The 25,075-nt window shown below is 35.1% G+C and overlaps 1 protein-coding gene and 1 non-coding gene across 3 annotated transcripts in view; one reads left to right on the forward strand and one right to left on the reverse strand.

The window, feature by feature from the left end:
- SGCZ (sarcoglycan zeta) overlaps positions 1-25,075 on the reverse strand; it is a 528,743-nt gene that overhangs the window by 253,038 nt on the left and 250,630 nt on the right. For both annotated transcript variants that reach the window (XM_077144552.1, XM_077144553.1), the window contains exon 2: positions 8,548-8,649. In XM_077144552.1, the coding sequence (XP_077000667.1) occupies positions 8,548-8,649 (102 nt within the window). The remainder of the gene's footprint in view (positions 1-8,547; positions 8,650-25,075) is intronic.
- LOC143670089 (U6 spliceosomal RNA) lies at positions 24,425-24,530 on the forward strand. Its single transcript, XR_013169270.1, has one exon. It is a non-coding gene; the product is annotated as a U6 spliceosomal RNA (small nuclear RNA).

Genomic DNA, 25,075 nt, shown 5'->3' on the forward strand with positions numbered 1-25,075 from the left:
GCGATGATTTGGGAAATTCTCACCTTATCCACATATAATTCTCTGACACTATGGCCAGATAAAATTCTCTGAGACTAATAAGGGGGCACACTCGGCTCTTGGGAGGCAAATTCCCAGAGAACAGGGCTCCTCACAAGGGTGTGGCTAACAAAACTGAACATGGATCTAGTCAACCATCTCAAAGGAAGTTAGGTTTGTAAATGTATTTGTCTGTGAAGATACTATGAAAATTCTTCTGTCTAAATATTTGAACACCCTTGAACTGCACATAAAGCTGTCAAAGTTTTTGCAAAATTTGTATAAGCAATTATTAAGTTGAACTGAAAGGAACAGAGAAGGAATAAACTGAAGGAAGAAAGCCATCAAGGGAGAACGATGGAAGCAGAGGTCTGGAGTTAACTGGACCAAGACAGCAGGCCTACTCATATGTGCAAAAAGGGAAGATCTGTGCTAGTGTTTAGGTAGGGCAGAACATCTTCCCAGGCACTTGTAGGAGGCCGACCATCTGAATCAATATTCGAGAAGAGTTTGATTACCACCCTAATATTCAGAGAGGGTGGTATCTATGCCCAAGTGTTCAAGGAGAGTTCAGCTGCCACCCCAATGCTTGGAGAGGGTGGGCATACTTGCCAGGCTTTGGGCAGTGCCAGGATACCATGATAGTGCCAGGATACCATGGTAGTGCTCAAAGAGAATGGGGTTCAGGCCTTAGCATTTGGAGAAATCATGGATGCTGAGATAGCACTTGGAAAGGGTGGGGTTGTCGTCCCCTTTGTAGAAAATAAAGCATCCATCCACAGATGACTCTCAGACCTTTAACTCTAATGGTGTTTGCCCTACCAGAGTTTGGACTTGCTTAGGATCCCTGGATCTCTTCCTTTAAATGTCTCCCTACTGGAGTGAGAATGTCTATCCTATAACTTTCCTTCCATTGTAATTTGGAAGGAGGTAACTTGCTTCCTAAGTTTCACAAGTACTAAGAGAGGAATTTTGTTTTAGGAAGGACCATGACCACAGGTAATTTCAATGAGATTTTGGACTTCAAGTTATTACCGAAAGGATTTAAAGCTTGGGGGCTATTGGGATGAGTAATGGTATTTGGCACGTGTCAAGAACATGACTTTTGGGAGTCCAGAGGGTGAACTGCGGTACATTGAATTATGTTCCCCTATTTAGATATATTCTTAATCTGCATTTCATGGGTGTGAACCCATTGTAAATAGAACCTCTTGAAGATGTTACCTTTTGTTAAGATAATGGCTCAACTAAGTGTGAATGAGTCTTAATACAAGATTATTGAATGACTTATTAAACAGTCAGATGCCAAAAGTCAGAGAGAAAAAAAGAAAGAGCATAAAAAAGGAGAGGACACTGCCACATGACAGGAAAGCTAAGGATCCCCAAGGAGTGCTGGCAGCCTGTACAAGAATGCTACAATCTGTATGGAGAAGGCTGTCATGGTCAGGTTCATGTGTCAACTTGGCAAAGTTGTGGTACCTACTTGTCTGGTTGGGCAAGTGCTGGCCTGTCTGTTGCAAGGAGGACTTTTCATAGAATTAGATCATGATCACGTCAGCTGCATCCACAGCTGATTCCTTTTGTAATCAGCCAAAGGGGGAGTGTCTTCTGGGATTTGTGATGCTTAATCTAATCACAGGAAGCCTTTTAGGGGGATTCAGTAGAAACAGTCTCTCTTCCTACTTCGGCTGGCGAGCCTCTCCTGTGGAGTTCGTCCAGACCCTCCATTGGAGTCGTCAGCTTCACAGCCTGCCCTGCAGATTTTGGACTCTGCATTCCCGCGGTCACATGAGACACTTTTATAAATTTTATATTTGCGTGTTCCCTGCTGATTCTGTTTCTCTAGAGAACCCTAACTAATACAAAGGCCTACCCCATATCCACTCTGTCAACAAATCCTTAAACTCTACTGTCAAAATATACCGTCCTTAATAATACACACCATATAGTAAAGGTTAAATGAGCTATAAAATATGCAAAGCTAAAATATTCAGTATAATGCCTGGCTTTCAATACATATAATACGCAATAATATATATTGGGTTGGACAGCATGGTAAGTGTTTTACCTCTTCTAACAATAACCATAACACTATAGTCCCTAAAAAAATTAGAGGCTATTATCAATTTTATTTTGCAGATGATAAAACTAAGACACAGAGAGAATAAATTAGGTCCCAAGACACAACTACTAAGTGACAGACTCAGGATTTGAAAGCCAGGAATTGAATTCCAGAGCATTAATGTATACTGAGTGTTAGCTATTATAATTAAAAATTTTTAACTGCATGAAGAGCCAAGAAAATAATTTTAAATATAATTTTATTCTTATTATATATACTTGTTTATGCGATAAAACGTTATGTTAGAACCACAACACCAAAAAAAAACCATAAAATAAAACAACTTTTCTACATAAGCACAAAGGCTGACTGAAAAATTAATGGAACACCCATTCCCAGAAGCAATAAAAACCATAAAATGATTAGCAAGAAAGTTGTGATGCTTACATGTGGGGAATTTTAGGAAATGTTCCAGAACAACATAAAAGAAGTACTGAAAAGATAGAGAGAAAAGCCATGTCCCTGGACGGAAAAGTCAATTTCGTAAAGATGTCAGTTCTCAATAAATTAAATGTAACCATAATTAAGTTCCCAACAGGAATTTTTAAGAAACTTGACAGCTGATGATTGCGTTCATTAGGAAGAAAAAATGCTCAAAAGGCAAAAGCTTTTGAAAAAGAGCAATAACAAAGAACTAGCCCTCCCAGTTATAAAAATATTCCCTAAAGGTGAAATTTATCACCTTGGGTTTAAATTTATCAATAAAATAGAATAGAAACACCATAAATAAGCCTATGTGCATTTGGGAGTACAGTGTATGAAAATTAATATTTAAAATTGATGAGGGGAAAGATAGTCTATTCAAATAATAGTAATGGGACTATTGGCTGTCCATTTGGAAGGATAAATAAACAAATGAACGAGAGTTTGGAAGAGGAAGAAAGGAAGGAATGAGGAAGGAAAGGAGGGAGGGAGGGAGGAAGGAAGGAAGGAAGGGAGAGAGACTATATATAAAATAAAGCAATGAAGGTTTTCAAAAACCTTTCTTCCTCAGTTGTTAACAAAGTAAACAAAAATAATTACCTTTAAAAATACAATTTATCTTGGAGCCACCAAAAATTTCATGATTCAAACTTGTGCTATAAATTTGAAAAAGTAGAGCTCAAGAGATTATTTCATTGCAGCACAGAGCATTGTTTCCTACCCTACTTTCATACACCCACATTCCTAGGACGAAAGGAATGCTTACAAACTTCAGATAAGTCTAACCTAAAAGGACTAATCTGGATGGAGGAAAAAAGGGTGGTAAGTAGATGGTCCTGGAAAAATCTACTAAGAATGGAAGACTGTGAGACCACTGGAGAAATTCTATAATGGCAGAAAGAGCATTAAGTTCCCAAGGAATTCAAATAGTCCATGTCAGGATAGCACAAGTTATTTAACAGCACCTCAGACAAGGCAACAGTCATGGCCAATCTCACCCTTCCCACCAACATTCTCTCTCATCAAACAAAAAAGTAGCTAGATAGTAATTCCCCTTCCTCAAGTTGTAACTCATCAGGAATACAGCAAACAAGATATTTAAAAACAATATAATTTTAGTAAAACCATAGCTCAAATGCAAGATAACAAAACAGCCTACTAATACGAAAAAAAGAGACTGTAGACCTAAGGAAAATGCTGACAATCGAAACACCATTATACATTAAAAGCATGAAATAGAACCAGTGAAAAGCAAAATTCATATGGTTGAAACTAAACTAATGGTATGGAAGAAAGACTCTAGATAATGACAGCTACTTCTGTTCAGAGGGAAAATACGAAAGTTTAAAATAGAGTCATTTCCATAACTGTAGAGAACAAATATGATCCAGCTTAAAAATTATTGTTTTCTGTCATAGCTCAACAAACAAAACTAAAATATAATGTGGGATCAAATACAGAAAATTTCCCTAAAGTTAAGGAAGAAGTGAAATGGCAAAAAAAAAAAAATCTATCAGGTATCTAGGCAAAATATTCATGGCATCAAAAGGAGAAAGCTACAAGGCTGGTCTCAGACTTTTTATGGCAAATATTCAGTGCTGGAATTTAATAGAACAGTAAGTTCACAGATCTGAGGAAGAGAAGGGGTGAGCCATCAATACTATTCCCTGAGAAGCGTAAAGGCAACAGACAGACACCAACTGGGTGAAATATTTCAAGGATTAAAAAAAAAAACCAACTAATTAATAATGAAATACAAATCTGCAAGGAATGATTTTAAAATGAACTTAGAAATGAAGAATCTATAATAAAGGACCGGTAATGAGTACTGCAGCCATATGTGGAGAATTAAGACCAAAGTACTAAGGCAATTAAACTTACAGAACAGAATGTAAATACTCTGAACCCTGACAAAGTTAAAATCATATAATTATAAAAGAAAACTGAAAATGGAGAAGGAAGAAGACAAATTGGAGAGGAGCTAATCACCTCGAATTGCACTGCAGGGAGCTAGTGAGCAAAGTCTGAAATTCAAATATGGAGTTAATGCATCCAGCCCCCTAATGATATTCTTGATCTTTTGTTTTTTAATCATAAAGGAAAGTTTCTTTAAACATTCTTTAAACATCTTGTGGTGAAGAAATATTTAAGTTTAGCAATTCTTTCAAATTGATTATTGTCCTTTTATTAAATTATGTATAATATATCAATTATAAATAACATGTACACATATCTATATATTTATCCTTTCATTTGTCCAGCTGTATAATAATATATTTGTGATGTTCACCAAATGTAACAGTATTTTGTCTGAGTGCTGAGATTTTTTAATGATCTGTGATCTTGAATAAGGCATGACTATAAAGTCATACATTTTACCATTAAACATTTAAATATAAAATGATAAAAATAATTATAGTAATGCAGATTATAGAAACCTGTATATATCTATTTATATGAATTGGTTTGCATAGGAGAAAGAAAACTGCATAGTAGAGATTTGCCAAAGTACCTGGGAGGGGTGGGCTAAGAAGATAAGTATGCTGAGTAACCAGGAGAGAGGTTTGCCATGCTTACCTAGCCACTATGGGTTTCAATCTGAATCCTATAAAGAACAGCTGAACACACAAGGTGAAAACCTGCTTGTAAACTAAGAACTGAGTTTTGAAAGATCCAGCATAACAGCTTTGAAATAAAGTGAAATGACTGGAAACAACAGAGAGATAGGTGCTTTCTCACAACTCAGTTAACCCAGGAGTCCCGAGAACTCAAGACTTTGCTTTCCTATGTGGTTGTTAGAATTGGAATTATCTTGTAGTAGCATTCATGGCACAATTACCAGAGCTGTCACTCAGGGCACCGGGATTGATGACAAGTAGTAAGGTACCACCTTAACAAAAGGTCTACCTTTGAATAGCAAAAAAAAAAGGGAAAGAGCTGTTCAGCTAGTATCAGATGAAGTTGAAAAAGTTCTGGGGAACTGCCTGATATAAAATGATGTAAATTGAGGTGAAATGTAGGTGATTTAATCATAAGAATATCCTGGACTCATGAAACCTTGGGAAATGTACGACAGTTACCATTATCAAAAAAAAACCAACTGATTATTACATGTCCTAAATTTCTGATATTTCAGAGATTTTGCTCTAAAGTAGACCACATACCTTAAAGATTGATTCAGAATATATTATTTATGTGAGGTAGACCCATGTCCCACATTCATCACAGTTTTCCTGTCTAAAGAAAACTATATATTTAAATACACAAATGTTAAGTATGTAGTTTCTTCTTGAAAGTCATGTTAAATTTGAAAGATTCATTGAATTCCAATACCTCTGTAAGAACATATATTCCTTAAATATGGATGATTTTTTATTTCAGGGTGGAATAGTGGCTAAAAAAATACAAAGAAGGCAACCATCTGGCTTTAAAACAGGAAAAAATAAATATAAATAAAAATTTTTGTAGGCAGTAGTATTTTTCTTAGTTTTACTGAATCTTCACAAGTACCTTTTGAATTCAATGTGGCATTTCTTTACTTAGAACTCCAGGAACATTGGAATTTTACCATTATAAACATTAGAATACAAAGAAATTTGTGGAAAGATTGAAATGTGTAATCTGAAAATTTATAAAACTACAAAATATTTCAACTAGTATTAATTTTATTGAAATTTTTATATTCTTTCTTATGCTTAAGAATTAAGGATTTGAAAAGTTTCAACCAAATTCATTTTCTCATGAGAAAACTAAGTCTCAGAAGTTGAGGCTGGGCTTTTAAAACAATGGGCAGGTTTTAGGACAGAGAATAAACATTTGCATGTGTTAATGGTCAAGAGAATTCTAATGTGGGAACTGCTTACAAAATACATATTTTTTTCTTTTATTTTAATAGTTCTTTTGGTATTGTGTGTTGAGAAATTTTCAAAGGAGTAAATGAACCTCCTTCTATTTCTGTTCTCCAACCCACTTTCCTGCTCTTACTGCTGATGTAACATGTAACATGTAATATGCTTATGCCTTACCATGCTTCCTAGTTACAGGAAGGCAAATAAGGAGATGAGGGGCTCAGGACAAGCCTCAGAACTGGAGATGTGAAAGGGAGAATACAGACTTCAATTAATTCCGTAGAATTTGAAACTGCTTGTGTACTTGCAGTAAGCTTTCCCAGGGGTACACATTTGGAATCTGACTGCCACCACCTGACACTTCAATGATATAAAATCACCGTACTCTTGGGTGCATGGGTGGTTTAGTGGTAGAAGGCTCACGTTTCATGCAGCAGACCCGGGTTTGATTCCTGGAGCACTACCTACCCCTCCCCCAAAAATAGTCAGTGTACTTTTTTGTATTTGGTCAATGGATGGTGTACATACAGTCCAGTTTTCCAAGAAAATATTAGTTTACACCTACTGTTACGTACTCAAAAATATTCCAGCTGCGAAAATAAATGATATGATCTGCCTTCTGGCAGACTGCTTCACTACCATTTTCTAGGTTGTGTTTCCAGGCAGTCACCACACATTGGTCTAAATGGCTTTGAAGGTTATTATCTTTGCTATTCCTGAATTTAACAATAAAACGCATACTCATAGGCCCCTGCATGTGATTCAGTATAACCTTCTTCCTATATTAACCAATTTCCTAATTTCCATGTCTACAGTTTCATTTCTGAAATATTAAACTGATTTAAAAGTATCAAACACTAGAATTCAGTAAATAACTGTCTATGGTTGTGACTTCCAGTCAGATATGTATAAGCATATAACTTTTTCCAGTTTTCATTTAAAAAGCAAAATAAAAACAACAAACATTTTACTTTAAGTTCAGCCATTTTTAAGTTTATTCACATAAGAAGGACAGGTTTCCAGATATGTGTCTATTGTGTTACTCATTTGACCAAAATCTAGAAAGTAAATTAGTCTCACTATAAAATTTCCTATATCCAGAGTGGTAGTCAATGTAGTATAATAGTGACACTCTGCTAGCTCACATATAAAAAAATAAAATTTATAGCTAACATAATTATTCTAATTAAAAACTTTAAGAAAAACTATAAAACTATCATCTGTTCTCTTTTCATTTTGATATTTAGGGTTAAAATAGCTATGATATAAATTATTCAAATAATGATTTACTATTCAACTCATTTGCTAATGTATCATATGGGTAATGTTAAAAATATTATTTTCATCTAAAATAGACTTCCATATGTACAAAATAAAGTTGAATAATGCATTTTAAAGTTTAACAAGCTTTTCTTATTTCTATCTCAATAGATTTACTTCTCACACATACACACATATCCCAGGGGAATGCCTAGGAGATTTGAAAGACTAGAGTGAGATTTTGATGTATTCAGGAATAGTTACTACTTCCTAAGGATAACACTTAAAATGAAAAATGACTAGTATAGTATTCATGGACTATACTATGTTGATATTTAACATGCTGCTAAGTGACAAAATACCTGTAGCACATGCATGCAAATTTGAAAGGGTAAATATTCCAGCTTGTTTTTGAATATCGTGCAGCCAGAAATAATGTAATTTCTAAATTAAACTCTTTGGCATCTTTTAGAAAATGCATATCCATTAAAATTGAAAAGATATGTAATATATTGAATTAAAATAATTTATTCAATCGGAGCTTCTTATAAAAATTATTAAAGACACTTCAAATGTTCCTTTTAGAATTACTATAATTGCGTATTTTTAACTTCCAGTGAAAATAGCAGGGGCAAATTTTATACAACAAGCAAAGTAACTCCAAAGTTTAATTCAAAATGGTTCCCTAAATTGTCAATTTGAGGTTAGCCTTCTCCACTGGTTTTCGAATTGTTTCATTGTTTTGAATTCTTCAAATAGTTTTTAGTCTACAAAAACTAAATATATACTAAAGAGGTAAGGGTATTCTAGCCTACAGTTTCAAGCTTAAACATAACCTCTAAATTATCTTTTAAATAAGCCAAAGCCATCACATACCTTTCGGGAATGAATTTCTTTCACATACAATGGAAGTAGAAACTCAGATATACCTTCAAGTCGGATTCCCTTCTTGGTGACTCTCAGATTTCCCATACCATCCTACAAACAATGAAATATAGTACACTTTTAGGTTAACTAGAGAATGAATATATGGCCATAATTTTCTTAGTCCTAAAGTAAGAAAACAGTGAGCATAAATCATAGATGATTTAAGAGAAATGAGGAGTCAAATCTACTTAATGTAATATTATAGCAGTTTGCATGTATATAGAGGGCTCTGTTGAAAATTAGCAGGAAAAGAGGATTATAAAGGAAAACTGGCATCTTCTCCTGGATGTATCAGAAACCAGAATTTACCTATGAATAAATCCTTCAATTTCTTCATGCATCAACCATGATTACTTAGATATTGATACTTGTTACCTGACTATTGGAAAGAACAATATTTGCAGAGGGAAGTTGTAATATTTTTACATTAAGATTCAAACAAATATTTCTACAATATTCAAGTATTTATATTTGTACATAAATTTCAACAAATACTTAACAATTTTCTATATAAATAAGTATGCTGCTCTAGTGTTCAACCCCTGATTAAAGCACATGCCTCTCCTTAAGATAAAAACAATCTAGGATCATAAAATCAATAACCAAATAATGTTTATGAGACCAAATAAAACAACCAAAAATGTAAAAACAGAGTGCTTCTTGAGAATTAAAGAAAGATTTCACTTTTGGTACATAAACATTTTCTCACAGAAAAGATGGACTATGATAAAGGTCTTAAAAATATGGATAGAATTTCAATGGAAAGTAGAACACAATAAATAGGTTTGTAACTTTTAGAAAATATCATGCCATCCAAGCTAGATGAAGCCTTGGGTTCCTACTTACAATAATGGGAGAGAAAAGAACCTGGGAATATATTTTGGGGTCAGAGAAGGAGAGCCATTACACAAAGCTAAGGAATCTATTCCTTAACTCAAACTTCAAAAGAAAAGACATAGAGCGGTGCAATGGTGGCTTAGTGGCAGAGTTTTTGCCTGCCATACAAGAGACCTGGGTTCGATTTCAGGTACCTATCCATGCCAAAAAAAGGAAAATAAATGACAAAAAAAGTTCTTGAATATTTCAATGTCTTGAAATCATTGAGATTGTGCTTTAAGAAAACTAATCTGGCAGAAACACTCTCTGTGGGGCTAAATGGCAAAGAATCAGTAATAAAGACCAATTTGATAATAAGTGTAAAGTAAACAGTGAAAGATCAACCAATGGATTTGATGACTAATTTTTTCTGGAGCTACCAAAAAGAAAGGCAATTAAGTTTACTGAAAGTGTTCACAATTGTAAGTAAAAAGAAAATATAGTGGTTTTTAAAAGCAGAAATAATACAATTTGGAGGCTAAATGCATAAAGTGAGTTCCGCTTTGGACTTTTTAACTTTGAGGTGCCATGACAAAATTCAGATATATAATCATTAACCAGCATGTCTGTAGAGAGTGACAATTGTTTAAGGCGTATTTTAATCCATAGCAGCAGATGAGCCAGTGCAGTATGGAAAGATGTATATAAAACCAAGGAGAAACTCTTGGACTAGGACTGCAGAGCAGGAAGACTTATTTCAAGCATTCAGGAAAGGTATGATCTGCTCATGAGCAAAGACCGGAAAATAAGAAAACTCTACTCTCCCATCCTGCCCCCTAAATAAAAGAAATCCAATGAGTTAGTATAACATGAAGATATTAGCAATAAATGATAATTGATGAAGAAACACTCTGGAGAAAACAATAATAGGATTTTGAGTAAGAACTAGAGGCCTTTTTCTTTTTTATTTTTTTTAAGTCACAGAAGGGAAATGCCTACAAAAAACAGAGCTATATACTGCGATAGTAAGGAGGAAATACTTAGGAAGTTTAACTTGGAGGTCTTTTTCTTTTCAGGGAAGGAGAAAACAATGGTTTCTGGTTGGATTAAAATTGGGTTGAGGTGAAGGAATTAGTTTCTTGAGGCAAGGCAAGAAACGTAAAACAGACACTGAAGGTGTCTAACAGGAAACCAACTAAAAATAAATAGTAGATATGAGACTTTTTAAAACAACACTGAAGAGTTACCCTGCTGAGAAAACTAGCATACTTTTGTCAGGGTTTCCACATATGATGATTTCTCTGAGGCAGTGCTGCTTTACACAAGTTTTTATGAGATCCCATTTCATTTTCAAAAGTTCTGTAATTCAGACATTAAATTACATGGCCGCCCATATTTAGTGGTTCTAGTTAGTGTGGTAGTATGGCTTTGCAACATTATACCAATCTAGGAACAGAAACAGAAGCATTAACAGTAAGAGAGACTCAAAACTGAGGATCTGCTAGGCAGGAATGGTTGAAAGTCACAAGGAAGTAGTGTTCTAAACTAGTGAATAATGATGCCTTTCAAAGTGCTGACCATTATTTTTCTCTTGAATAGAGAGGCAAGTTGGCGAGAAGAGCAGTGTTGCGCAGGGAAAAAAGGATTGGGTCAAAGAATGGCAAATGATAAATTAATGTTGAACTTCAATAGAATTTAAGAAGGATGAGAAATGTTAAGAGAGGGGTATGTGGTTCAAAAATGGAACCACAGTTCTTGAGATCTTGAATGTGAGATCATTTCCAGATATGCCGAGGTGTCAAGAACACCTCAAGATGTGGTGGCAGGAGAGACAATTCTTTGAAGTTCAGGAAACCAAGAAGATTAGAATATGTAAAGTGGCATGCAGTGTTAAAAATGTTATTTTGAGTCACAAGGATTTTCATGACTAAACCTCACACACAACGATTATCCTTACATATATTTTCAAATGTCTGCTTGAAGGAAGTGTTCTGAAATGCTCCTCAGGGAGCTGCTATGGAAATGCCTAATGCCAAAAGTTGGACCATGTCAAGGCAACAGAACCAAGTTTTAGCAAATATGTAATTCCCATTTCAACATTAATCTATAAAATGTTTTGGTAACATGTTTCTAGAAATAAACTAACTGGGCATCCAAGCTAATTATGATATTAGTTATTCTATATGTATATTTAATTTTGTTAAGTTATCAATCATAAGGCCAGTATGTTTTCTTCTTATCTTTTAAACATAAAAAATGATTTCAGAAATCTAAAGTTATATTTCATTCAAATAAAAAGAAATAACCCCACTGTATTATATTGGACTGTTGTGATATTAAATGCATTATAAGCCTAATATCACTCAACCATGTCTATTTGACCCTCCTTTTATTCCTCCTGTTTTTCACTTTAAAAACTGAATTTTCAAGTTTTCCCTTATTATCTACTTGTAGTTATAAAATACATAAAGCCACATAATACGTATTCAGTATATAATCAACCTGACCCTCACACTCTTGCATCAAATCCACTAATAATTCATGATGAAATATTTTGATTTCTCTTTTTCAGGGGATTTAGAAAGTAAATTCATTCTTGCAATAGCTATAGCCTCCTACTGTTGACCCCTTCGACATCTAAAAGGTAAAATTTTGGAATTTTCCAACAAGGATAACTTTGTCAAAAACAACAGAAGGTAACAAACTGAAATGAAGGACCCATGATCAAGTTTTCCAATCTTAGCTCTGCCACCTTCTTCCCATATAAACTTGAACCATTTATCTAATCTCTTTATGTATTTTGTCATCCCCTAAAAGGGAACAGTAACAGAATTTGTGATATATGTTTACTGTAAGGACTATGTAAGTATGTACAGAGCTTTAAAATAGCACCTGAATTGTGGAGAAGTATTCAATAGTTTTAGCTATTATTATCTTATTAAAATTATTTTAAATCTTTATTAATTATAAAGTTCATACTCTTGGTTTAAAGGAAGAATTTTTTACTTCAGTAGACTGTACATCAAACATCAAGATTAGAGTTACAATGCTTTTATTCATCACCTAGTGACCACATGACATTAACCTACTTTTGCTGGATAGCAGAATGTCATTTTGGAAGAAAATGTGGACTAGGACAGCTTGGGAATGAAATTTGACTTTACTATTTACTAACTGTTGACTTTGGCATGTTGTTTAATCTATTTAAAACTAAATTTACTATCTATAAAAATTAGAAAAAAATAATAGTACTCCTCACATGGTGGTTATAATAATTTGACATCATAATGTTAATGTTTTTTTAACAGAGTTTGGCATATTTTTTTATAATATTTTCCTTCTCTTAGAGTGCCTTTAATATCAACATTTTATTATCAGATGTAATTGATCTCAAAACATTTTTTAATCAACCTCACCCAATTTCCTTTCTTTCTTTCCATTCCCGATAACACTGTTGTGGTTCAAAACCATTTTGTATCTAGCATGGCAACTGCCTACAAGCCATCCTATACACTGTTCCACCTTATTGTATTAAATCCTATTTTTGCTCAAACCCCACAGCAACATCTAATCCCTTAGATTGTAGATTTATGCCCTTACTTCTGAATATTTATGTGTAATGAGTTAAAGGAAAATGTGAAAAAAGACATGAAAGGATATAAAGAAGGCACAGGGCATCCATGCAGAATAACTCAAAAGCTTGAAAAAAACAAATGGCTGAACTTATGGGAATAAAAGGCACAACAGAAGTGATGAAAAACAAAATGGAGAAATACAACAGCAAATGTGAAGAGGCAGAAGAAAGGATCAACAAGCTAGAATACAAGACATCTGAAATTCTACATACAGTAGAACAGACAGGAAAAAATGGAAAAAATTTAGCAGGATCTCAGGACACTGAATGACAACACGAAGCACATGAATATGCATGTCACGGATGTCTCAGAATGAGAAGAAAAGGGAAAAGGAGCAGAAAAAATAACGGAGGAAATAATCTCTGAGAATTTCCCAACTCCTATGAAAGACATAAAACTACAGGTCTGAGAAGCACAGCATACCCCAAACAGAATAAATCCAAATAGACCTACACCAAGACACTTACTAATCAGATTATCAAATGTGAAAGACAAAGAGAGAATTCTGAAAGCAGCAAGAAAACAGTGATCCATCACATAAAGGGAATCTCAATAAGACTATATCCATAGCTCTCAGCAGAAACCATGTAGGAGAGAAGGCAGTGATATGATATATTCAAGATACTGAAAGAGAAACCTGCCATTTTTTCTGTATCTGGCAAAACTGTCTTCAAAATAGAGGGAGGATTTAAAATATTTACAGATAAAAAGACACTAAGAGAGTTGATGAACAAGAGACCTGCTCTACAGGAAATACTAGCACTATAGGCAGATAGAAGAAGACAGGAGAGGTTTGGAGAAGAGCATAGAAATGATGATTAGCAGGATGGGTAACTAATAGGGTTAAAGAGTGAAAAACTTAAGATATGACACATACAATCTAAAAGGAAAAAGATTGAAGAAAGTACAGCCTTTATGGTAAAACATTAAATGCTAATGGATTGTACTCTCAAATCAAAAGGTTCAGATTGGCAGATTTTATTTAAAAAACAACAACAACAACAACAGGATCCACCTATATGCTGTCTACAAGAGACACACTTGAGACCCAAGAAAAAAACAGTTAGAAGTGAAAGGTTGGAAAAAGATAGTCCATGGAAACAATAACCAGAAAAGAAGAGGGGTAGCTATACCAATATCAGACAGATTAGACTTAAAATGTAAAACAACTAAAAGCTCCAAAGAAGGACACTATGTATTAATAAAGGGACAATTCATCAGGAAAACATAACAATCTAAATATCTATGCACTGAGCCCAAGTACTCCAAAATACTTGAGGCAAATACTGACAACACTGAAGAGAGAAGTATATATGTTAATAGTGGCTATAGACATCAATGCATTACTCTCATTAATAGATAGAACACCTAGACAAAGGATTGATAAGGAAACATAGATCTTGAATAATATGATAAATGAACTAGACTTAACAGACATTTACAAAAAACTGCATCCAAAAACAACAGGATACACATTATTCTCAAGTGCTCATGGATCATATTCCATTAAGAATATTGAAATTATACAAGGCACTTTCTTGAATAATAATGGAATAATGTTGGAAATCAGCGACAGGTGAGGACCTGGAAAATTCACAAATTTATGGAGGTTAAACAACCAGTTGGTCAAGGGAGAAATTACAAGAGAAATCAGTAAATATCTCAAGGCAAATGAAAATGAGAACATGACATGGAAAAACTTATGGGATGCAGCAAAGGCAGTGCTAACAGGGAAATTTATAGTCCTCAATGCCTATATTAAAAAAGAAGAAAGAGGAAGAGGAAAAGTTGAGGAATTAACTGCTTACCCAGAGGAACTAGAGCAAGAACAGTAAACTAATTCCAAAGCAAACAGAATGAAAGAAGTAAAGAAGATTAGAGCAGAAATCAATGAAATTGAGAACAGGAAAGCAACAGAGCACATCAATAAAACCAGAAGCTGGTTCTTTGAGAAAGTGAGTAAAACAGATGAACCCTTAGGTAGGCTGACAAAGAAACAAAGAGAAAGAACACAAAGAAATAAAATCAGAAATGGGAGGGGAAACATAATTACTTACCCCTCAGAAATCAAGGAGATAATGAAAGGGTACTATGAACAACTATATGCTAACAAACTAGACAATTTAGATGAAATCAACAACTTTCTAGAAAAGCAAGAACAACCAACATTGACTTGAGAAGAAATAGAAGACCTCAACAAACCAATCACAAATAAAGATATTGAATCAGTCATCAAAAAATTCCCAAAAAAGAAAAGTCCAGGAACAGTTGGCTTCATATGTGAATTCTACCATACATTCAAGAAGGAATTAATACAACGCTGCTCAAACTCTTCAAGAAAATTGAAGAGGAGGGAAAACTACCTAACTCATTTTACGATGCCAACATCATCCTAATACCAAAGCCAGGCAAAAATATTACAAGAAAAGAACATTACAGACCAATCTTTTAAATGCATATAGACGCAAAATTCCTCAACAAAACATTTGCAAATTGAATCCAACAGCTCGTTAAAAGAATTAAACATCACAACCAAGTGGGTTTTATCCCAGAATACAAGGGCAGTTCAACACATGAAAATCAATTAATGTAATAATCCATATCAATAAATAAAAGAGGGAAAGCCATATGATCATCTTGTTTTATACAGAAAGGAATTTCACAAAGGTCAGCATCCTTTCTTGATGAAAACACTTCAAAGGATAGGAAACTTCCCCAACATGATAAAGGGAATATATGCAAAACCCACATCTAGCATTATACCCAATAAGGAAAAATGGAAAGCTTTCCCGGTAAGATCTGGAACAAGACAAGGATGCCCATTGTCATTGTTGTTATTCAACATTGTGCTGGAAGTTCTAGCTAGAGCAATTAGGCAAGAAAAAGTAATAAAAGATGTCCAAATTGGAAAGGAAGTTGTAAAGATTTCCGTGTTTGGAGATTACTTGATCCTGTATGTAAAAAATCCTGAAAAATCTACAGTAAAGCTACTATAGCTAATACATGAGTACAGTAAAGTGACAGGATACAAGATCAAGATGCAAAAATCAGTAATGATTCTATATATACCAGCAATGAGCAATCTGAGGAGGAAATCAAGAAAAAAATTCCATTTACAATAAGTAAAGATCAAATATCTAGGAATAAATTAACCAAGGACATGTAAGACCTATACACAGAAAACTATAAACCTTTGCTAGAAGAAATCAAGGAAGACCTAAATAAAAAGAACATACAATGTTCATGGATTGGAAGACTAAATATAATTAAGATATTAATTTTGCCCAAATTGATTTATAGATTCAATGCAATAACCAATTAAAATCCCAACAACTTACTTTGCAGAAATAGAAAAACAAATAATCAAATTTATTTGGAATTGCAGGGTGTTCTGAACATGTTGAGGAAGAAAAATGAAGTGGGAGGTCTTATAATACCTAACTTTAAAGCATATTACAAAATTACAGTGGTCAAAGCATAAAGATAAGTGTACTGACCAGCGGAATCAAATTAATTGAGGGTTCAGAGGTGGACCCGCACATCTATGGGCAATTGATTTTTGTTAAGGTGGTCAATTTAACTCAACTGGGACAGAGCAGCCTCTTCAACAAATGGTGTTTGAGAAATGGATATCTATATCCAAAAGAATGAAAGCAGACCCCTATCTCACACCTTATACAAAAATTAATTCAAAATGGATCAAAGATCTAAACATTAGAACTAAGACCATAAAACATTTAGAAGAAAATGTAGGGAAATTTCTTAAGATCTTGTCATAGGTACATGCAAAGCATGAGCAATGAAAGAAGAGCTAGATAAATGGAATCTCTTCAAAATTGAACACTTCTGTTCATCAAAGGACCGACAGGAAGGTAAAAAGGCAGCCTACACAATGGGAGACTAATATTTGGAAGCCACATATTAAATAAGAGTTTAATATCTGGAATATATAAAGAGATCCTACAACTCAAAAACAAAAAGACAACCCAATTTAAAAATGGGCAAAATAATGAACAAAGATTTTACTGAAGAGGAAATACAAATGGCTCAAAAACATGAAAAGATGTTCAACCTCATTGGCTGTTAGGGAAATGCAAATCTCGCACTTACTAGAATGGACATTATCAAAAAAAAGAACACAAGTGATGGAGAGGATTTGAAGAAAAGGGCACACCAATTCACTATTGGTGGGAGTATAGAATGGTGCAACCACTCTGGAAGGCAGTTTGGAGTTTACTCGATAATTTAATTTAGAATTGCCATACAACCAAGCATTCCCACTACTAGGTATATATATGGAGGAACTGAAAGCAAGGACATAAGCAGACATTTGCACACTGATACAGACGTGTTATCATGATTGCCAAGCGACAGAAGCAGCCCAAATGTCCATCAACGGACAAATGGCCAAAAAAACTGTGGCATATACATATGATGTATCATTATGAAACCATAAGACAGAATGAATTCATGAAGCATGTAATAACCTGGCTGAGCATTGAAGACATTATGCTGAGTGAAATTAGACAGAAACAAAAGGACAGATACTGTATGGACTCACTAATCTAAACTAACATTAATGAGCAAATTCTGAGAGTTAAAGTTGAGAACATATTTTTCAGGAGATAGAAAGAGGGTGGAGATTGGGCTTTTGATGCTGAAAGAGTACAAAATGTTCAACAGGATTGATTGGAAAAATCCAGAAATAGCTAGCACAATACTGTCTGATGGTAGCACAATATTGTACATATACTGGATAAAGCTGAGTGTGAGTATGGTTGAAAGAGGAAGGCTAGGGGCATGTATGACACCAGAGGGGCAGACAGAAGATAAAAACAGGTAACTTAGTGAAACCTAGAGTAGACAATGATGGTGTTAATTATACAAATAGAAGAATTTTTTTTTTTTTTTTTGCATGAGGGAGAGCGAATGAATGTCAACACTACAAGATGTTGAAAATGGGATGGTATATTGGGAAAAATACAAGCAATGCTTACTCGTGTCTACAATTAACAGTAACATTATCATATACTTCCATTGAATGTAACATAGGCAATAAGCCAAAGCTAAATGTCAATAAGCAGGGGAAACGGGGATGGGGTAGGAGAACTTTTGTGGAAGAAATGGAAATGTCATGTAGATTGTGGTAGTGAAGGCATGGCAATATGATTTTACCAAGAACCATTGATTTTTAACTTAGGTAGGATTGTACGATGTGTGAATAAAACTGTTTAAAAATGAAAAAATAAAAAATAAAACCAGGTAGAATAATAATATGCTTAAATAAAATAAAACCCAAAATAAATTTATGTTAATCTTACAAAGTAGATATGATCTGTATTTATATGAATGTATTTAATAAATTCCATGATATTAGCAATAAGGGACCAACCAAAAGCACCCTGTGATTTGACACATAAATGGTAAATTCAAAAATTTAAAGTTATTGATGAATCACAAAAAATATTCATATTTAAGAAAAGGTTATATGAAATAAAGGAAAATAGATCATAACTACTCAACCCATTAAAAACAAATGGGATACATTATCATTTCTGCTTAATATTCTCGACAAAAAATGTTTTTCCACAGGCAATATTTTGTAATCACTATGCAAAACAAATGATTGATGTGGCCCAGTCAAATATTAATTGTTTACGAGTAATAGCAAATAGGGTTTTACAGAAAGCAACTATAAATATGTATGAAAACAATGCATCATGCTGACTTAACTTGTAATGAAAGTACATCTCCATGATTGAGAGCAGGGACTATGGGAGGTGATGGAGAATTACTACAGAAGAATACTATAGAAGAAATTTTAAAATAAAGTCAAATTCCTTAGTGGTAAGTGTAGTTAATGTCAAAGTACCTGAGAACTTTGTCACTTAAGGAAAATAGCAAGAAATGAATGAATAAATCATGTGCACTCTAAAGATTATCATCTCTTAATGGGTGGTTGAGGAACAGCTACATTTTAACATTAGTATCAAGGATATAAAGCCTAATGGATCACTTTCAGCATGCCTACATTTTTGCAAATGTGCTTAATAGAACACCACAATTATAATAAGCCAGTGAAAAATAATGAACTGATCACACAAATTTAGGAAACCACTGTATGATGTATTCCCGCTCACAGATTCCTATGCATATTAGCATATGAAACACTGTGAGAAGTTAGGAGTAAAGAAGCACATTCACTTTATGTAATACAGAGGTCCCCCAAACATTTTGACCAATGTTTAATACAGAGTTCATCTACCCCAGACACGTTTTGTAATGGACGGACTAATGTCCTTTTGAATACGCTGTGTGATTGCTGGACTAAATACTGAAATTTTACAAATTCTGAAGGGAAACATATTCTGAAGGAGGTGCATTGGCCAATATGGAGGCTCAGAGAGATGTGATTAAAGATATAAAGTTACCATGTTTCCACAACATTCACTGAGAGTCTATGATATCTAGCATTCACCATTAAATTCTGATATTATTTGGCCTTCCAGATATTTTTAAATACTGGAGAGAATATGTCAAACATTTCTGGAATTCTGGCCTACTTTATGGGTGTGGTGCTAGCACACCTTGTTTTTTCCATACATTTGTTTGTTATTATAGCATAAATTAATTCCTAAAAGACTGATCATCTCTTTACTTGAACAAAATCACATTTCTGAACTCGTAAGTTGAGGATAAGGCCTTAGAATATGATAATGCCACACAGGTATTCTTCGTGGTAAAGTCTTGCCTAAGAGTTCCTTCCAGACTCCCAAGATAACTTAGTTTCCACCCGAACAATACCACTAAACAACTTAGATCATTTATCACTTGAGTGAATATGGAGTCATTGGCACATTACAACAAATTTGTAAAATAGATACATTCTTGTTTCATTTAAAAAGAACAGAAAAAAATAAGAAGTTAAGTGGGTTTCATGCATGTAAAAAGTCACTCAGTAAGATTCTAGTCCTTTCACCTTAGTCTAGCATTCAATTCAGTCTACAATAAGGATAGAAAATGCAAATTAAATTTATCATGTAATCCCAACAGGGCTGACCAATATTTTTCATTATTTCTGAATACATTTATATTCCCTCTTCTTCCATGCATTTTATGTTCTTTAAAAAACTATATAATGAATGCCCTTCTTTATTCAAAATCCATATTCCAGCAGATTTTTCCCACTTGGCTCAGATATTTGGCATATCTGGTATGCTGAAGAAAATAGTTGTGGTAAGAAAAAACTGGAGTTCAAAATGAGTATACATTTTTTTCCTAAAAATGGAGTCCTCAGAACAATTATTGATATCTGTAGAGTTATAAAACATTTTAAAGGAATCTCAAAAACATGTGTTTCTGGAAATAAAATTTCACTTTTTCACCTTCCCATATGAACTTCATTGGAATTAACTACATTCTATAAAACTAGTAATTTTATAGCTTTCTGTAAATTTTCCTTTCTAAAATGAGTAGTTTGTGTGTGTATTTGTGTGTGCATTTGCATGTGTGTCTGTGTGTGTGTTTAGATGAGGTTAATTGGTCATCAAAAGAAGATTAACTTATTGAGCTTAAAACTGTAGATAAGGGCAGGCCACGGTGGCTCAGCAGGCAAGAATGCTTGCCTGCCATGCCAGAGGACCTGGGTTCGATTCCCAATTCCTGCCCATGTTAAAAAAAAAACAAAAAAAAACTGCAGATATCCCACTGTGCTGGAACTCAGAGACTGTCACTAGAGAAAGGACAGAAACGTTGTGTCGGCATAGATGAGCAAGCTGATTCTCTATGGGACTAGGCAGCAGGACTGCTGATAAGAGTTTTCTAACCCTGGGCTGCTTTATGGTTCACAGAACTTCTAATGTCCATGGCTATTTGCCATGTGCTGTATTAAGTTTACAAAGATTTGGCCTCTTAGACTAAAGAAATCTCTTGGGTTTTTAGAAGTTTGAAGATCTTTCTCACCATCATGGAAAACTGCTCATGCGGAAATACGATGGGCCATCTCAGAGCTGAATCTTTAAAGGTCCCATCTGTATTTCATCCTTGAATTTTGAAGTGGTTTTTTTTTTTTTAACACGTATTCTAGCACTTTCTTTTCCAGGGGAAAGTACTTTTTAAAAAACTTTTATTGATAAAACAACATATAAACACAAACATTCTCAACATACGAACATTCCACACATGGTGTACGATCAGCAGCCCACAACATCAGCACACAGCCGTGCACTCACAGCCACAATCACCTTCTAGAACATCTGCATCACTCCAGGAAAAGAAATAAAAAGAAAAAAGAAAACGTATATATGCCATACCCCCTACCTCGTCCCTCCTACCACCAGTATCCCCATCCACCCAATTCACCCTAACCTTTGTTCCTCCCATTATTAGTTGACCTTCTTATCCATATTCTTCACTCATCTGTCCATACCCTAAGTAAAGGGAGCATCAGATGCAAGGCTTTCACAAGCACATAGTCACATTGCAAAAGCTACCTCACTATACAATCATCCTCAAGAAACAAGGCCACTGGAACACAGCTCCACAGCTTTAGGCACTTCCCTCTAACCACTCAAATACACCATTAACTGAAAAGGGATAGCTGTATAATGTGTAAGAATAACCTCCAGGATAACTTCTCCACTATTTGAAATCTCTCAGCCATTGACACTTTATTTTTTCTCATTTCTCTTCCCCCTTTAGTCCAAGAAGATTTTCTCAATTCCTTGATGCCAGGGCCCTCCCATCCCAGGATTTCTGTCCCACACTGCCAGTGAGATTCACACACATGAGAGTCATGTCCCATGCGGGGGGGGGTGGGCAGTGAGTTCACTTGCCATGTCGGCTTACAGAGGCCACACCTGAGCAACAAAAGAGGGTCTCTGGGGGTGACTCTTAGGCTTAATCTTAGGTGTCTAGCCCATTTTTAATATATGTCATTACAGATATCAGCAACACTATATTTGAAAAATAATTGTGAGCATCTTTTTCCACATTTTATCCATACTACATTATTTCAGTTGCAAACAGCATTCAGTCCAAGCATTTTTGTTTGCCAAATTTCAAAAGTAAACATTAATCGGAAGAGAGTCCTTCTTTTAAAAACTCTTCCCCTGCTCCTCCAGCCATATCTCAACAATGTGGTCCCACCAAAAGCGCCATTTCCTTATCTGGTTCAGCCAAGCTGACCACCTATGATTCAAACAAGAGTTAGTAACTGTTCTAGTTTGCTAGCTGCAGGAATGCAAAACACCAGAGACAGATCGGCTTTTAATAAAAGGGGATTTATTTTGTTGGTTCTTTCCAACAAAGGCAGCTAACTTTCCACTGAGGTTCTTTCTTACGTGGAAGGCACAAGATGGTCTCTGCTGGTCTTCTCTCCAGGCCCCTGGGTTCCGACAACTTTCCCTGGGGTGACTTCCTTCTGCATCTCCAAAGGCCTGGGCTGAGCTGCTAGTGCTGAGATGAGGAATGCCGAGCTACTTAGCTGTGCTACTTTGCAATCTTTCATTTAAGCACCAGCCAATTAAGTCAAACCAGTCACTCATTGCAGCAGACACGCCTCCTAGCCGACTGCAGATGTAATTAGCAACAGATGAGGTTCACGTATCATTGGCTTACGTCTGCAGCAACAAGACTAGGTATGCTCACCTGGCCAAGTTGACAACTGAATCTAACTAACACAGTAACTAAACCAAGTCAGGTCCAACAGATACTTTTCCTAGTATATTTTGAATTCAAAATTCAGAAAACAAGCACAACAGTAACAACAAATTAAACAATCTCCCTTTGGATTCAGAGAAAGCCAATTTGAAGTGAAAGGATCCATTAAGAGATGGCGGAGGAGAACAAAGAAGGAGCTAGTCCTATTTCGTAAAGACATCACTATGTTTTTGTGTGTTTTTTGTTGTTCTTGAGGCGTGATGATCCTTTCCATATTTTTCTCCCAACACTTGAGTTTCATGAGTCCATAAATTCTCTCTCTCCCCCTCTCTCCCTCCCTCCTTTCCTTTCTTTACCTAACCTACTTCCTGGTTCAGTATGAGAATAATTACATACATTCTAATTACATACATACATCTGTTTATTCACACTCCTCAGTAACATTATTCACTTTCATGACTAATATTCATCTACTTAAATCAAACAGCCACAGGTACGGTGCATATACCTGTTTCCTTTCTCGATCCCTCTCTTTCCCTTATTTGGGTATCCCTGGTTCATCCTTCATACAGTGTTTCAAACATGTCTTACAAAGGGCATCTTCCCAGAGAAGATCAGAACTCTTTCTTGTGAGTCACAAGCCATACACATTTTCTTCAAGAACCTGATCATAGCTTATGCTAGTTCGTAGTCTTTTTGTGTTAAATTTGATTTTATCTGCCTTGAAATTGTAACCTTTTTTTCAGGTGGGTACCACATCTTCTTGCTCATCATTGACCCCAAAATTTATTTTTATAATTCAGATTTATCTTTGGAATTCCAAAGGCATTCAACTGCCTACTGTCTCCCATTACCTGGAATTCCACAGGCATCCCATATCACGCATGTCCCAAACAGAAGCCTAATCTCCCCACTCGAACTTGCTTCTTTTGCTTTGCTTCTTATCCTATGGAATTGTTATTCATATTTAATAGAAAGCTGTATATTATCTCAGACTCCTCTGTCCTACTTTCCATAATGACATCAATTACTCTATTTGCTTTCATTCTGGCATTGCTTCTAGGATACACTGTCATCTGTTGCCCAGACAGCAGTTGCCCCAACCCCAAAAGTGTTGTGAGTAAATAAGCTGTCAGCCCCTTCAAGGATTATCATTTTCTCCTGAAATTTCTGATCCTGCTAAAATAGGCCACCTCTCCTAACTTAGGGCTGTCACTCCCCACTTGACTTAAGGACATGCAGAGAACTTTCCTACAAAAGTCAACATGTGCCCCTCTCAGGATCTTGCCTCACCTACTATCCTGCACTAGGCTTATAACTAGGATTTAGTTGCATTATTGAGAATCTGGGCATGCACTAGGCCTGATAAGGAGAAAGGGACTATATCTCAAAGGAGCAGTAAGACCCTTAGCCAACAGGTACCAACAGGAGGAGGGAGAATAGGGATGGAATTAGTTGCTGAAAATGCTTGATCAAGATGACCAGAAAAGTTTTGGTAAGAGGAGAGTTTATTGATCAGTAGTACTCTTCTGTGAAATAAAATTTTAAATCTGAAAAGGACTCCTGGAAATGTTACAAGCACCATACTAAGGTGTTTCTTAGAAGCATGGAAAAAATGATGAACCAGGTTGAATGAGGTTAAATGGCAGAATTTCCATGGCAGATGGAAGAATGAATTTTTTTTTTTGGGAGAATGAATTTTAAGTCTCAATGAAGTACTCACTTTGGCAGCACATATAATAAAATTGGAGCGATACAGAGAATATTAGCATGGCCCCATGCAAGGATGACATGCAAATTCGTGACACATTCCATACTTTTTTTAAAAAAGAAAAAACTAAGTCTCAATGAAGTGGATACATTATAATGGGCAAACTACATAATGTCAGAATTCTTACCAGATGATTATGGTCAATGAGAAGACCCAAAAGAGAATCATTTACCAAGGCTATAAGAAATTACTGATGAGAGGGACCCAAGAATCACCAAGAAGATCAATGGTAGATCCCTTCTGTAGACCAAGGTAGATGTTAGAAGAGGCCATTTTAGAATCCAGTTCATTCATATCAATGGAAAAGACAAAACCCTGAAACAATGGAGTGACATGGTAGCAATGAATCTGGGTAGAAGTCATACAAACATAACATGATAACAAGGGGCAAGTTCAGAGGAGCAACCAGAGACATACACCATAGAAAATTATGGAGATGCTTAACAAATCAATGATTAAGCAACATAGGTTCTATTCAATTTGTGCCATTAAAATGAGTCAAGGATGGATGACTCATAACAGACTAAGGACAGTTGCCCTAATAAAAGCATTGTGATTCCTTGCCCACTTTTGGTCATGAACCAGATTTTTTTTA

The sequence above is a fragment of the Tamandua tetradactyla genome, chromosome 26 (genome assembly GCF_023851605.1).
Source record: "Tamandua tetradactyla isolate mTamTet1 chromosome 26, mTamTet1.pri, whole genome shotgun sequence".
In the NCBI taxonomy this organism is placed as follows: Eukaryota; Metazoa; Chordata; class Mammalia; order Pilosa; family Myrmecophagidae; genus Tamandua; species Tamandua tetradactyla.